Source organism: Marmota flaviventris, chromosome 8 (genome assembly GCF_047511675.1).
Source record: "Marmota flaviventris isolate mMarFla1 chromosome 8, mMarFla1.hap1, whole genome shotgun sequence".
In the NCBI taxonomy this organism is placed as follows: domain Eukaryota; kingdom Metazoa; phylum Chordata; class Mammalia; order Rodentia; family Sciuridae; genus Marmota; species Marmota flaviventris.
Genome location: NC_092505.1, coordinates 55,151,659 through 55,168,435, shown reverse-complemented (window position 1 = coordinate 55,168,435; position 16,777 = coordinate 55,151,659). Strand labels below are relative to the sequence as shown.

The 16,777-nt window shown below is 43.8% G+C and overlaps 1 protein-coding gene across 3 annotated transcripts in view; it reads left to right on the top strand.

Moving 5' to 3' along the window:
- Window positions 1-16,777, top strand: part of LOC114093319 (kalirin) — a 450,305-nt gene that overhangs the window by 222,638 nt on the left and 210,890 nt on the right. For all 3 annotated transcript variants that reach the window (XM_071615264.1, XM_071615263.1, XM_071615265.1), the window contains exon 6: window positions 14,591-14,713. In XM_071615264.1, coding sequence (XP_071471365.1) covers window positions 14,591-14,713 — 123 coding nt within the window. The remainder of the gene's footprint in view (window positions 1-14,590; window positions 14,714-16,777) is intronic.

The following is a 16,777-nucleotide window of genomic DNA, read 5'->3' as shown; positions in this document are numbered from 1 at the left end:
GTGTGTGAAGAGTCTGCCTAGGTAGCCTCCACTTGTGAATGGAGCATGGAAAATAAAATCTGATCAGAGATAAAATGTGTGTGTATGTGTGTGGTGGGGGTGGGGCACAGAGCAGGAACTGAGGAACATTGACTGACTCATTCATAAACAGTGTGTTGACTATATGACCAGATCCTCCTCTGCTAGCTGCTGGGGACCATGTCCCTCTATACTTACTCCAGGCATTGGATAGGGGATAGTGTAGGGACAATTGATGTGATTCTTGATACCTTGAAAGAGAGAGGTGGCTTAGAAATAGTAACCACTCTAGTGGTTGGAACATGGTGGGTTAAGATATCAAAGTCTCTGTTGCTTACTGGGCTGGGGTTAGGACTAGAAAAGGAGGTCAATGTGGACAGGAGAGAGAGCAGAAGGTGGTTCAAGGAAAAATAAAAAAGCATGTCAGCTCTTCAGCTCTGCTTCAGAAGGAGAAACAGAAAAATGTCTTAGGTACTCTTTTTGAAGAATGAAGCTCATTCCAGCACAATTCATAAAGTGAAACTGAGTCTCTATTTAGGGTAGGGAGCGTCTTCAAAGTTTCTTTCCAGGCATTTCTCTTTGAATAACCCAGTCTCCTTCCTTTTCTTCACCTTTACCCTAGTCTCCTGCTTCCTTTCCCATTTGTGACCTTTCTGGTTCCTGCCTGTACTTACCCACCCTTTCTTAACATCTGTTTTCTCTGATCTTGATGCCGGGCCTCCCTTTGCCTTCCTGCTCCTTTCTTAGCCTGAGCAAAGGAGGAGCTCTCTGTGTAGCTCAGGCCTCCCATAGAGGGCAAAGAGCACAGGCCAGAAAACCCAGCCAAGGCTTCTAGAAAAAACTCTGGCTTGGGATTCAGGGATGCCTGGGTTTGAATCTTAGTTTGGCCACTTGCTACCTGAGTGAATATGGCCAATTCATTCTCTCTGAGCAGCAGTTTATCTGTGAGATGTAGATGTTGAATGTATAATACATCTGGTACATCGGAAACTCAGTAAGTTTGCAGAGACAGACTTGAGTTTGCCGATGCAGCTAGATAAGCAGAGTCCAGAGTAGGAAAAATGCAAATTGGAAGATGGGCAAGAGCCAGTCCTTACCACAATGGTTACTATTTCTTTAAAAAAAAAAAAAAAAAAAAAAAAAAGGGAGGCTTTCTTGTGGGGATAGGGAAGGAAAAGCAGGATGCCTCATTCCCAACAAGGATGCCAGAGTGGACAGTGGGCAGCATGTGGCAACAGAACTTGAAAGTGAGGTAGGGACCAAGTGACTGAAGAAACCAGGATGGGATCTTGAAAAGGAACTTGTCAATGGATACTAGCCACAAGGTCTATCGCTGGCAGAGAGATGGAAGCGTGTGACTGCTAGCATCTTAGAACACTGTTGCTGAAGATTGGTCAATTGAATAAATGCCAGGCCCCATGCTAGGAATGGGCAAATTGGAAGATGGGCAAGAGCCAGGCCTTACCACACGGAAGCAGAGGGCACCAGCAAACAAATCGCCATTGCTAGGTAAATTCCCAAAGGTGCTCAGTGGCTGCTCTGGGAACAAGATGGGGAAATATTCAGCCAGAATTGGGATTCAGGAGAAGAAAAGAGTGTGAGCAGAGGCACTGCTCTCCAGAGTGCAGGCTGTGTTCTGGTGCAGCTGGGGCTCAGGCTCCTGTGAGGAGCAGTGCAGGAGGGTAAGACCCATGCCTTGCAGATTACCAGGAGCCAGAGCACAACAGAGGGCCAGCAGTCTACCACACAGTCAAGGGACCACTAGGACAACTGGATTCTGATGAATGGTTAAGGCCCTGCCAGGAGCATCTGAGAATACCAGCAGTTTTGAAGGTCCAGTTCTTTATCCAGGTCAGAGTTCCTTTAGAGCTCCCCTGACTAGCCTGCATGCTTCAGGGTCGAGGGATTGAGGACACCACAGCTTTGTGAAGCAGCCTGTGCCACTGTCACACAGCCCCAGTTGTTAGAAGGGCCTCTTGCTATTAGGCCAGCAGCCCTCTTATGATTTGGGGATGATCCTCATGGGCCATCCCCATCTTCCCTAGATGAAGTCTGTGAGTTCTTTCACTCTAGATTCTTCACTGTGGCCTTCCTGGGGACAGTTTTTAAAATATGATGGGTTGAGAAGGTCTGCTGCTCTCTTGGTCCTGCTTATAGAGGTGAGGAAAAGGGATCGTGTGTGTAGGTATTGCTGCTTTTCATAGCTGAGTTCAGCTAGTCAGGAACCCCAATAGCCTCCTGTGAAGAGAATGATGAGTTCTCACTCAGAGTGCCATGTGTAAGGGCTGTCTTCTCATATGTAAGCACAGGGAGGCATTTCCAGTACGAACATGTTATATGAACAGGTTTCTGATGCCCAGGTCAATGGTGTTCTCCATTCCTCAGGGAAAAGTGTAGGAGTACCTATTGTTCTAGTTCTATCCCTGGATCCCATGGATCTTCTTTGGTCATTCCCAAGCTCAGCCCAAACCTCATGGTCTTATCTTGGAAAGAGCCATAAAACTTGGGGTGAAATGCATAAAAGCATATTAATTCCACGCTGGAAATCTGCCTCTAGCTGGAATCCCAGAAGGCTTTAACACCACCTTGCCCTCATTCTGTGTTCCCTGAGAAAACCTACTGTCTTTCTTCTTTGCTCAAACACCTAACCCCTCCTTAATAAGACTTTTCTTGAATAAGAAAGCTCCACTGTATGTGTGTGTGATATGGTAAGAAAAGACATTCCCTTACCTGGTACAGAGGAAAAATAGGCATTTGGTGTCCTGCACAAAGATCAGGTGGACTGGCTGGTCCCACCTCAGGATGACTGTCCTGCCCAAGATTCCCCTGAGAGCTAAGTTTGTCATGATGTGTAAAGGGAAGGTACAAGCCAGAAGGACCTAGAATGGGGAGTGAATTCAGACTTGGGCATCCAGTTTCTGACACTGAGGACGTCTTCTTTTGGCCTTTGCTTCTATCTTCCCAGCTTAGTTATGTCAACCCCTTCTACTGGGAATGCCTCGTCCACTGTTTCTGCCCAGTGACACCCTGCTCCAGCTGAAGGTCTGGCTTAGAGGCTACTCTCCCCACTCTTGCTCAACTCTAAGCATCTACCTGCAGCCCTTCCCCAGCCCCCTCATGTTGGCCCTGTTCCATCCTCTGATCTTCTAGCTATATTCTCAAAAGCCTGATTTTCCCAATTATATGGCAAATTCCTTGAGGTCAAGGCCAGTAACTTCCATAACTCTGGGTTCCAGAAAGGCACACAGTCAACATCAAATAAATGGTGGTCCAAGGTACAATCTGCTGCCTGATAGAGCTTTTGAGCTCTTGTTTCGTGCTTGCACAAGAGCGCCACCTAGTGATGAGTGGTTCAGGGGATGCTTCTCATGTCCTCACTGTTCAAAACTGTGGTTTAATCAAGTTTCTTCAAGTAGTGGAGGATTGCAGGCAGCGACCTGGTTCTTTTTAGTGAATCCAAGTGAGAGCAGGTCAGGTGACAGCAGGAATGTAAAAGAGAACTGCATACCCTGGACATGCTCCAAAGGAAGGAAAATGGGACCAGGTGTCAGACTGAATGCATGGCCTTCATGGTTAGGACCATGGCAACAGGATAGAGTGAAAACAAATCCCCAAAATGTTTTGGAAGAAGGATGGATAACCAAATGAACTTCAAAATGTAATTTCTTTTAAGGCTCAGGAAGGTGAGAGAAGTGCTGACCCTGAGTATTTACCTTACTGTGTGTTACGGGCTTGTTGCACTCCTGCCTCACACTCGGGGACGACAGACACTGTCTGAACACAGGAATTCACTTTAGTCCTATTAGTCAAAAGAGGAGTGAAAAAAGATGTTAAAAGAGGAGTGATCTGGCTCAGCAAGTTCTTTAAGCTCTGCAGGGATGCTTTGCCAAAGGGGGGTCTGGAAGCCAGAAACATGACCAAGCATCTTCTTGTAGGCCCAGCTCCCTGCCGGGTGCCTCACCTGCCTGCACCCCATTGCTGAGGCTGCCTCTGGAGGAGGGGGCATGGTGCATGGCCCTCTTCCTTCACCCTTCAGGGTCAAGCCCGCCTCACACATCTTCCTCTCCTCCCAGGGAGGGCAGCCTCCTCCTTAGCCCATACAGTCTTGTTCCCAGATGTGCAAGTGATTGGCACAGCCGATTTTAGGATGCGTAGGAGGACTGGATGAGAACATCCAACAGACACTCCATTTTTGCAGTAACAATAATAGTTCCCATTTATTAAGTGTGTCCTGTATGCCAGGAATAACCATTAGTTCATCTAAACCAATGTGCCAAGGGCCAGGTCTCAGTGGATGCCTAAATTTACTTTGGGTACTATTTTCTCAGCATGGATTAAATAGGATTTGACCTCTTCAAGTCTACATTTTGGGAAGTGAATGAAGTACTTTCCCTCTCTCTGTTCCTGAAAATATTTTATCAGCATTTGTGGTTTAAATGGAAGGAATTTGGCCATTCAGAGCCAATACCCTGGGGCTGCCTGGGCTGACTCCTGGCTTGGTTGGTCCTGCTTCTGGTCAGCTTGACTTGTTGGCTCCTGGATAACTGTTTGTTCCCCACAGGAGTACATACATATCTTGCCAGTGCTGCAGGAAATTCAGACCAACCAGGAAAACAGACTGGAAATCAAATGCAAAAAACAAACAAAACCCCCATATTTAAAGCCTGAAAAATATTTATATTAATAATGGTCTTGGTGAGATTTTCTTCATTGCCTCCCATAGCATGAGGAACAGGAACGAGGAGAGAGGTCTTTTAAGGCTCAGCCTGTGCGTGTGCTTCTCCAGGCAGAGCTGGGCTGGCTCATCATCAAGAACAGGGTGTGATTTTAGCACAAAGTTTTGCAGCCTGGATTTCTCTAATCAGAAAACAGCTACTTTCTGTGACTGCTGCTGTATCCTGTCTGAACCAGGGGAAGTGGGAAGGAGCTAGCAGGCATTCTGGGTGCTCAGCACCTTTATGTATCACCATCCTCATCTTTGCCCCAGACACTGCAGGGTTGGAAACAGGATGGGGAGGGGAAAGGAGGTGGAGGGTGTGGAGGCAGAGACAAGTCAGTCAGCGAGGAGTCTGTGCTAGTGATTTTATTTTGTGATATCGGGCCTAGCTTAGACTCCTCTTTGCAATAAGGTGTGTGTGTCTGTCTGTCTGTCTGTGTCTGTCTTCCTGCCTGTCTGTCTGCCTGTCTCTGTGTAGACACCCAGTTCAGGGCTAAAAGCAAATCTAACCTTATCCTCCTAGTCAGTGGAGGATAAGGTTATCCAGTATGCTACTGGATAAAGGCCAATTCTTTGCCTTGCAGCTTCAACCCTTTAAGACCTGGTTGTTCCCTATCTCTTCTTCCTGTTGCTTTAAGCCCCCAGGCCTTTGCTCAAGGGATTTCCTTTCATTAAGTTGCCCTCTCTGGGACTGGCTTATTTTGCTTAGCATAATATTCCCCAGTTCTTTCTCTGGTATGTGGTTGCTAATTCACAATATGCTGGGGGAGGGGGACTAGGGAGAAATAGTGGTGCTTTGGATTAGACAGAGGGGAATGAAAGGAGGGGGTAGGAGGGTAGGAAGAATACTAGAATTAATCAGACATTATTACCTTATGTAAATATATGACTACACAACCAGTGTAACTCTACATCATGTACAAACAGAAGAATGAGAAGTCATACTCATTATGTATGATGTGTCAAAATGCATTCTACTGTCATGTGTAACTAATTAGAACAAATTAAAAAAATTAAAAAAGATGCCCTCTCCATCTACTCCTTCACCTCTCTAAATCCTGTTGTCTTTCAAATGTTGTTCAGATGTTGCCACTTTCTGGAAGCCAGCCATGTTTTTCTCTACCTTACCTCTACCAGATTAGACCAAAGGCTCTCTGCTGTCAGCCTACAGTATGCCTATACCTCATACAGCACTTTCTACATTTTGTTTAAATTAACAGAATAGTGAATGCATTTGTCTCCCTGCTAGGCTTTAATTTTTCATTATCAGTTTTTAACCCAACATGTGGGGTTAAAACATGTGAAGGCCAAAGAAGTGAATGAAATACCATTCATGAGTACATGTCTATCCAGGTCGGGATGCTTTGGGATGCAAGAAACAGAAAACTGGACTGAAACTGCTTTAATATCAATACCATTTCACCGTTGAGGTGGACATTCAGAGGTAGCTTGAGCTTCAAGATCCATGACTCAGTGCAGTGAGCCTGTTCTTATGAACCCATTCTCTTTCCAGCTCACTCTTTTGCCAAGAGCTTCATCCTGAGGTTGTTTCCACTCATGAGTGCCCATGGTAAAGAGCAACGGCTTCATTGTTTCACCTAGTGAGGAAGGTAGAGAGAGAAGGAGGGAGAAAAGGAAGGAGAGAGAGATGCATAGACACTGGCTTCTCTTTCCTAGAAACCCCAAGCAAATCTCTCCTCAGTTTCATTAGTTCATGCTGGCTAAGACCTGCCCATCTCTGAACCAGCAAACAACAAGAGGAGCAAAATTATGGTGGGTTTGAACAAAAGATCTGGGGTGAAACGGACATTGGGATTCCAGGTAGCAGCAGCAGCCTTGGAAAGTAAAGGGTGTATTTCATAATTATTCAAGGAAAGAAATGAGAAGATAGTCTCTGGGGGATGGGATGAAGAGTGATAGGAGAAGATGATAGTTTGGATAGAAGAGACACAGCAGCTTGGGATGTAGGTGGAACATCAGGAGCACATTCTTGTTGAGTCCGTAGGCACCATGTGTTCACAGTGAATCCACAGACGACATGTGACTAGAAATAGTCTGAGATTTATGTGGTGTATATTTGGGAAACAATTTAATAACAGTTTAAAAGCATGGATTTTGGAGCCATGCAAACCTAGATTTGAGTGACCTTTACCAAGTGATCTTGACCAAGTTACTTGATTTTTCTGGATTTGTTTCTTCACCTAGAAAAAGATGGGAGTAATGACATCTGTTACTTCTTAGGACTATTACAGAATTGAGGTAACATGTGAAAAAAGCTTACCATGTATACCCTGGCACATATTTATTGTTGCTGGTTACCTGAGAAGTGCTAGAGGGTATCCTAAAACAGGAAATTGTATGGGATGTAGGTTCAGATGGACACTAGATTCTAAATTTATCTTCATCACTTAGAAGCTGTATGAGAGTGGGCAATTTACTTCACCTGTTACATTCATCCCTCAGCATCCATAGTGGATTGGTTTCAGGAACTCCTGAGGATACCCAAATCTGAGAAGCTTAAATCCCTGTATAAAATGACAAAATATCTGCATATTTTCTACAAACACCCACCCAAATACTTTAAGTCATCTCTAGATTACTTATAATACATAAAACAATGTAAACACTATGTGAATACTTGTTACAAAACATTCTTTAGGGAATACAGACAAGGAAAAAAAATCTATACTTTTTGGTACAGGTATATTGTTATGTTTTTTTTCCCCAAATATTTTTATTTCACAGTCCATGAATCTCTGAATTCAAAGCCTTGGATATGGAAGGCCAACTGTATATTGAATATTTACAAACTTGAATATTTACCCTATTTAAAATGAAATTAAATAGGGTAAATTAAATAATGCCTTAGTGTGGCATTATTACAAGGGCGATGTGAGATAAACTATGGACATGCTGGCACAGGGTTAGGCACGTGAAGTAGAAAATACCATTGGTGTTGTACAAGTGTTGAGCCTGCTTGAACTTTCATACAGACAGGATCTGATGAATGAAGGGCAGAGGGCTAAGGTCTGGTCTTTAGACTGTCACTGGGAGGCTGTGAGGGACACAAAGGAAACTTTGGAAGCAAGGAAAATAGGGAAGCAAGTTCAGATCAGTCCTTGTAGGATTGGAGGATTGGTGAACTTTCAAGATTTGGACGTTCCTATCGTTTTTGTCATGCTGCAACTAGACATGAGGTGTCAAGGAGGAGAGTTTGAGTGTGTGAAAATACTGGTTCCTCTGAGAGAATTTGATGTTGGGTGTAGACTGTGCAAGTGGGAGAGAAGCTCGTCATGTCTACAGCCAGATGGCCTGTCATGGACGATGACCTGGCCTAGAGGGCCAGCCAGGGTAGACTGTCAGAAAGGATTGTACCCCATTCTGACGTGAGATCACACTGCTGTAATCCAGAACACAGCAACTAGAAGGTGCCTGACTTTCATTGTGGATGTAGACTTAAGAAAGTATTAAAGCAGACCATATTGCAAGGGCTCAAGGAAGAAACTGATGGAGGAAAACCAAGGGCAGCAGGGGCAGAACACACTTCAGAAAGATGGAAGATGAAGGGTAGGAGAGACTGAATAAATCTTGAGCTCCATGGAAGGTATAGCATCAAGCTTAAGATAATTGACACTATAACTAGACCTCCTGGGTTCAAATCTCTATTCTGCCACTTGGCAGTGTGACTCTGGGCAAGTTAATTAACCTCTCTCTGCCTCAGTTTTCTAATCTGTAAAATGTAGATGATATTGTGAGTTAATATTTAGGTGACTATTATGAGGTTAATAGTAGTAGTTACCATAAGTACTTGGAACAGTGACTGGCACGTAGTGCACATTTAACAAATATTAACTGGTATAATCATTATTGCTACTATTATTGCTAATGCTGTTATAGATAGAAACTGCAAATGAAAAAGGATGGAGGAAGGGAAGACAGGGAGAGATACAGTGCTGTTGTCTATAACACCGACCAGTGAGTCTTAGTCATCTTAGTCTCTACTAAATGTTCAGGCTTATAAGATCATGAGGGCCACCTTTGGTGCTGACCTTCTGAGAATGGCATGAGATGGGATCCACAGCTCGCCAGCAGAGCTGTCCTTGCAGCAGACCAGCTTAGGTGCAAAGCATCATTGCAGCTTTAAAAATCTATGTCCACGAGAGCCAACGTGTCTTATAATCACTCCATTGGCACAACTTCCAGGGTCCCTGCAAAGGACAGGCCAGTTCCAAGAGTCACCACACTCAGGAAAGCCCAAGGTATAGTATTCCCATCACGTATTTATTTTTCCTTTGCAATTCCTCTTACTCCTGATTGTCAAACTCTACTGGACTGTTTTTTACCATTTTACCATGATTTAATAATGTGTTGGCCCATACCATCTTTATCTGTTGTCAAGGAAACAGAACTTGGATGTTAACTGCAGGTCAGATTACCATGCAGAAGGGGATAGGGCTTTAGTAACCCTTTGCTCACAGTGGGACATCTGTCTGTGTAACAGAGAAATTAGGACTGTTCTAGATTATGAGCACTATGTGCTCTCATGGATGTTGAGATTTAAGAGATTTGGGTGTAGAAAGTGAAAGAAATATGCTATGAGGTTGACAGGCCAGAGACACAGATGGGTTCGTGAAATTGTTTGGCATCCTGGCTGATTACTGAGCATATATACGAAGATGGTGTCCCACAGGTAACCAGGCTGAGCTCCCTGGAGCAGACAAGATTTATGACAAAAACCAGAACAGCTTCTTTTTATACAGTATATAAAATATGTAGGCCGACATGCCAAAGACATAAAGGAAAACAGGCAGAGCCCAGAGCACCCTCTCTTCTTCAGTAGACATTTATCACACCTATGGCCTTTAGGCCTGTGTCCCAGCTGCCTCCCCTGCCTGTATTGCTGATGGCTTCAGAACCTGGGATCCCTGGCAGCCTGCAAGACATGCAGGTACAGGAGGGACAATGTGTGAACTCTCTGCAGTGAGGAATTCTTAGAACTTGGGAACTAGATATACATTTTAAGTGAGTCCTAAAGCCTCACCTCCCTCCATTTGGAAAAGCAGAAAAGTTCATTCCTAGGAGAGTGGATAGTTGAAAACCAGGGTCCTGAACTATAACATACACACGAGATCTGTGCATTGCCCTGTTTGTACAAGGTCAACCCACAGGATCGGTTGGAGTTCCTGTGAAAGCAGAATTGTGAAGTCAGGGAAATGTGCCCTTGGTTCTCACCTGCTTCTGTTTTTAGGGCCCCTCTCCTTTTGTCTAGAGCCCCTCTGCCACCTCATTTAAGGTTCCATCTCTGGGTCATGCTCATAAAGATCCTATTGAGCTGTTTATCCAGGATACACTAATTCCAGGAGGGATTACAGGAAAAAAAAATTTATAACAGTTATCTCTTATGTGAAAAACTGTTAGGGGTCAAAGGGACTGAGTGTCTAATAGCAAAAAAATTAAAAAGTGGGGGGTGGTAGAGAGGGTGGGAGAGGGGAATTTGGGAGCAAGGCAGGAAGCAGTGAGGTCTTATAAGGCACAGATCTTTACTTGAGATCCTTGCTCTATGGTCATACCACCCAGGAACAGCAGGAAGGCACCAGAGTCCTTAGGCAGAACCCTGAGAGAGTGTTCAGGCCTCTGAGTTTTGTGTGGGCAAAGACACCCACAGGGCCCTCTGAGTGTGTGGTGGATGGGTACCTGTGGGCTGTGTCTGTGCAGCACTCTGTGGTCATCCTGGTGGTGCCTTTTTATGGGAGTGTTTATATAGAAGCTGCAGGTGTGATTCTCATTAGCCTCTGTGACTTTTTACAACTATTTGTGACTGTGACTGCCACAACTTTAAATCCACACCTTTCATCTGTTCTGTGCTTTATATAAAAACATTTGGGTAATATGTGCAATAGAGTATACTCATTTATGGCTTTAAAAAATCCATCATGAGGGCTGGGGTTGTGGCTCAGCAGTAGAGCGCTCGCCTTGCATGTGTAAGACCCTGGGTTCAATCCTCAGCATCACATAAAAATAAATAAGTGAAATAAAGGTGTTGTGTCCAACTACAACTAAAAAATAAATACTTAAAAAAAATCCATCACGTATGTAGTACTCTACAAAACATTTTCCTATTATCTTTTTTGACTCTCTCTTTTGCACTAAGGTTTAAATAGGGTAAATTGTTTCCCCCATTTTATAGATGAGGTTCAGATCAATGATAAAATTTGTCAACATTTATGCAGCAGCCTGTACTGATCTGAATTTGTACTTTATTTCAGAATTGACTGGACACCTTGTTTCCCAGACATAACAAGGTTCACCTGCACAGACGGTGCTGGTGCCCTACAGGGCACAAGCTCTTATGGATGGGTCACAGCAGGGAACACATTGGGCACCATCCCAGCTGATACTGAGCTGTGCATATGTAGGCAAAGGAAGTCCACTGGCTATCTTTTGTCCTCTTAGTTCATCAAAGCTGAATATCAACATTTATAAAACCAATGTAATTTGTAATTAAAGAGAGTATAAAATACTAGCCATAGATACTAAGGTAGTTTAAAAGTTAAAAATGTAAATCAGATGCTATCATTAAAGTTAGCAAATAAAGATCTTTACTTAATATGTTTGCTCTATGAAAGAGTTTATGCTTCATTAAAAAAAGAACAATAATAACCTTTTAGCTATCCCCATCTTTAAAAGAAAAAGGAAGAAAATGTTTGCTTATTTTCCTAATTTGCATTTAAATAGATTCCTTTAACATTCACTATTTATTAAAAACCACGCTTGTATATATTTTTACTGAATTTTAGCCAGCATAAGAAAATTACTTAGCTTAGTTAAAAATAAAGCATAAAAAAAATCTCAAGTAGTTCACATATAACATCTGTCTTCTTAATGAGACAAAACTATGTTGGTTTCAGACAAAAAGATTCAATTTCATTTTTTAGACATGAACTTTTCTCTTGAAGAAATTTTTTGGTTATATTTCAACATTTGTAGCATCTCAAAAAAGAGAAATATATCCAAAAAATTGAAAACACTATGAAGAATTATTTTAGATTTGAATTTTTCTTTCCAACTTTGGGTCAGCCTAGTTCAAGGTCTTCCAGTGAGCCAAATTCAAATAGATTAAACCATCAAGTATCCCAACTGGAGGGAGCTTAGAAAGGGTCCAATTCTCTGTAAATTAGCAACCATAGAGCCTATGCCCAACTCTCCTGCTCATTCATTCATCCTTTCAGTAAGTATATGTTAAAAAAAAAATGGAGCTGTTTGAATTGGCTGCCCCGGAATCCTGTAGCTCTTCCTGATGGGGTAGCAGCAGAGGCTGCAGTGACACAGATTGGTGAGTGCATGGCCCCAGGTGAGGAAGAAGGCTTTCCTTGACTGAAGCACCACAGTCCTTCCACAGCTGCTTGGGAGGGTAACTGACTCTGACTCGTGGAGCCCAGTCAGAAGAGGTCTTTAACAGCCCCATGAGCAGGAAGCCGGACAGTCCCAAGAGCCTGGCTCACAGACACTCTGTGATTGTGGCACTGGGTAGAATGAATGAATCGTAGGCTCTGGCTTCTTGTCTCTGAACCTCTTTCCCTGTCTGTGAAGAGGGCATGATAATACCTGTGGGGGAGCTGTTTTGAGCATACATGTGAATGGACATTTTGAACTTAAAAGCACTCAACAAATGTCAGGGCAAAGACTAACAAGGTACTTTCTCTTGCTATAAAACGAAGCCAGTTTTCTCACTGACATTTTTCCCCCCAAAATTGGAAATGTTGTAAGTTACAGCAAGAAACATACTTTCTGATCTAGGAGACTCAATAAAACTTTTTTATTTTGAATGGAAAAAAAAAAAAAAACAACCCACACATCCATAGGTTTCCCAACTAAACCTATTATATGCCAGGGTACTCACTATCCCTTGCAAACCAGGAACAGCCCAGAAATGAAATGACTTGCCCATGCTGTCATGGGGAATTGGTGACAGAGCCAGGCCTGGAATCAGTCTATTTCTCATCTCACTTGACTGCACACACACATACATGCACACATGTGTCTCTGTAGCCTGTTCCATTGAATGCAGAAATGACAGTGACCCTTGTGGACAGTGGGTCTCCCAAGGATGGGAATTATATACAAGTAGGTAGCAAGTGTAAATCCAGAGAAGTCTTATAGTTGTCCCTTAGGAAGCAGTCATCTTGAAGAAACCCTGATCCTGATATTGTATCACAGGATATCAGTCCCCAAAGCAGGTCTTTTCCTCTCTGCTTGAATCATGTACCACTTTTTTAATAGCATTACCTCCTGAACAGACAACTTTGTCAGAATGTCTGGCTACCAGTGAGCAAACTCGTGTGCTCCAAAGTAGAACATGGAACCAGGTGGGATGGGATGGGTGCAGACCTCTTTCTGTAAGGAGCTAATGCAGTGAGGTGTATGGTTTCCACTCCACTCTCTCCTGTCGTTGAGTTCATTTTGCATAGCCTTCCACCCCACTTGGCCTGTGTCCAGCCCTCCTTGCTCTGTAGTCCAGCAGGGACCTGGTGCCTAGCAATCTAATCATTCTGATGCTAGCCCATAACTCAGCTGCTTATTTGCATATCTAAATAGTCATTTAACAGAAATTTCAGGGAAGGTCACTTCTGGGCCAGTGAGATATCCAAGAAAGGATATAGAGTAAGTGCTTTTCATCACAAGTTCCAAGGACTTCAGGCATTTCAGATTTTCATTAACTTTATTGATTCTTTTGTCAATAAAGAAAAGTGATGAGAAATTGTTTTGAAATGGGGTCGGGAGGCAGGGTTTTAAAGATCAAAAACCACAGAAGGAGAATGCACTAAACTCCTGAGGCACCTGTCTTCCTTTCCCCCTTGTCCTTAATACTTAAAGAAAATATAAATCCCTAACCCAGTGCCTGTGATGTAGCTTGGCTGTGGCTGGTGGACAGTGAATGGTGTATGCAGCACAGGAATCGACCCGGCCTCTACTGGAGACCAGCCTGGAACAAATCTTCTGTCAGGAGAAAGTGAAGGATGATACTTTTATCCTCTCTTTATTGTCAGTGTAGATAGACAGAAGTGACCTGAGTAATTCAGGCGGGAGTAAAAGAGGGAGAAAAATCTCCAAATCATGCACATTCACTTTCAGAAAGTGATGTTTTTATACCTAGGCATGAGTTGTTACAGCCCTGATGTCTCTCTCTGACCTCCAGACATATAAATATAACCGTTCATAGGACATATCTGCTGAAACTTTCATAAACCTCTCAAACCCAGCGCATCCAAAGTGGAACTCACTATCCGCCCCTCCTCCCCCACTCAGCTTTTTAATTCTTGACTTTAGGCAGCCACTCTGGCGGGACAGTTAGCTGCAAGGTGCAGGGGCCATGCTAGAACCTGGCAATGTGTGTGGTGGGACAGAGCAGCATGGAGTAGGGGTATGCCAGGCTGCCCCTGTTCCTTCCTATGAGGGCTTCTCTCTCCTATTAGTGTGGTAGGGAGTGGATTAGGCTTCCCAGTTTGTCCCTACAGCGTCTGTCCATAAAGCAAGCATGGGGCTGCTTTGAGGCTTTCCAAAGGTTTTCTAAGGGCAGGAACTGCAGAGAATAAACAGTTTACTCCCTATCTCCCTAATTCCCTTACTCATTTTCTCTTTTCCACTTTGGCTCTGAAGAAGACTCAGAGGTGGGTCTTTATTGCTACAAGTGAGGGATCTCCTGAGCCACCTGATGGTGGCCTGCCCCAGTGCTATGAGTGATGTTTGGGTCTCACCAGCAAGAGGACTGTTTCTTCCCTTTCAATAGCTTTGACCGTTTTGTCCTGCTGAACTCCTAACTTTTCTGATTACTCTACATCTTCTTTTCCCCTCTAGATGTTCGACTGGATAAGCCACAACAAGGAGTTGTTTCTCCAGAGCCACACGGAGATCGGAGTCAGCTACCAGCATGCCCTAGACCTCCAGACGCAGCACAATCACTTCGCCATGAACTCCATGGTGAGCAAGGGGGCTGTTCTCAGCCTGCCTTTGGGGTGCTGGAGCAGATCTGGATAAAGAAGGAGGAGCTTTGAATTGAGGGACTCTCCAGCGGTCCACTCGTGAGGATGGAGATGTGTGTAAGGCGTGTGACCAGCCAGCTCTTCCTGGAGCAGAATATAGAGCTGACATTACATTATGAAAGGAATGTGCTTGAGGTCGTGGGAGGCATTAGCTCAGCATAAGACTGGAAGAAGGCGAGTCACCAGTTCCACTCTGCTGACTTCGCTGACATTTATTGGTCCCCAGCATGTGTAAGTTACTGAGCTGTGATGGCGAAAGGCTGTGCATAGGAAAGGGTTGAGTAAGTTGCGGCTGTTTACAGTGGGAAGTTTGACACATGACTGCTGCCTTCAAATATTCCAAGACCGCTTTGGAGAGAAGAGAGTAGTGCATGATGGTCTAGGAGGCAGGGACATCCAGGGCATGGCTGTTTGAGGAGGAGGCAGTGTGGGGCTCCTTGGGCCAGAGTGGGAGGCAGTGAGAGTTAAGGAGCTCTCTGTGATGGGAAGTGTTTGATCCTCTGCAGAATTTAGAGAAGGCCATTGACTAGCTGTGTGGCAATAGGGAACCTACCTCTTTGTACTTCAGCTCCTTATCTGTGAAATATAAACAATAGTAGCTATCTTAGAAGGTTGTTTGGAGTTAATTGTAAAGTAGTTAGGCTTGTGCCTGGCACATGATAAGTCACAGTAAATGCTGGTATTATGATGCTGATGAGGATGTAGGAGTCTAGTCTGCATGACATGGGTGAAGCCTCATAAACTTAATACTTCCAGGTACTGTTTTTTCCACATGGATGCCCCCACGGCTTTATTTTGAAATCCTGTCTGCTCTTAAAGCCATTGTATTACAATGCCTGCAGCCTAAATGTTCCTGGATGTACCCACCAACCTCCCCCTGCCATCTCTTCCATCTTGTTCTTTTGGTGCAAAAGAATAGCTCCATCATTCCCCATGTATCTGAAAATCCAAGACACCTTATCGTTGCATCACCAATGTGGATCAGGTGTTAAACACAAACCCAGAGGGTTGCAGAGGCCAAGAAGGAAGAAAACTCCATTTTCTACCAGGTTCATTTAAATATGCCCTGGACTTCACACACTGCTGAAGAAATAATTCTAGCCTTGTTTTCAGTGTCTAGTTGGAGAGAGAAAAATCCAGGCAATCATGATGTAGTTTGATATGTGCAATGATAAAATTATGCTGTTAATTAAGAAACTTAAAATCTCAGCAGTTGAAACCAAAAGAGGTTGATTTCTTGCTTCTATCACACAACCATCACGAGCCAATGAGAGGTCTGCTCATCACAGTCACCCAGGGACAGGGCCTGATGGAGCAGCCACCATTTCCGATGCTGCCATTTGCTTTGCCAGACAAAGCATGGAGCCAAGCATTGCAGGTTTTGAAATCATCCTCTTAGAAGTGACACATCTGCTCACATTCCACTGGCTTTCATGCACATTTCATTGGCCAATGCCAATCACACCACTACATCTAACTCCAAGTGGCTAGGAAAATACAGTCCACTCCATATTGGCAAGGAGAGCTCAGTATAGTTATGAACAGCTCTAATGACTAGCATCGCCACAAAAGGTGTTAGGTAGAGATGAACATCATGGGATTTGCACAGAAAGATCACTCTGGCTGCGGAAAAGATTGAGACTAGACAGGGAAATTATAGATATTGTGTTATCCGTTTTGGCCACAGTAGTCTTGTGTCTTCATCTAAGTATAGAGACTCATTACCTTCCAACTAGTTTCCTATAATTATTTCTCGTTTTTGGATCTCTTCAGTCACAGGGGAGAAAAACCATTGATCACAGGTGATTAAGAAAGTGAACTCAAAGCTAGTCAAATTTGATTATTTGTATGCCTTGTAGATTTCCCCTGATGAGTTTCACAAATTCTGTGCCAGAATCTTCACATCACCCAACTGCCTAAGGCAAACAAACTCATTTTAATAAGTAACAAAGCAAACATAGTTAGGGAGGTAAGTCTGCCCCCAAGCCCCTTGAAACAATGT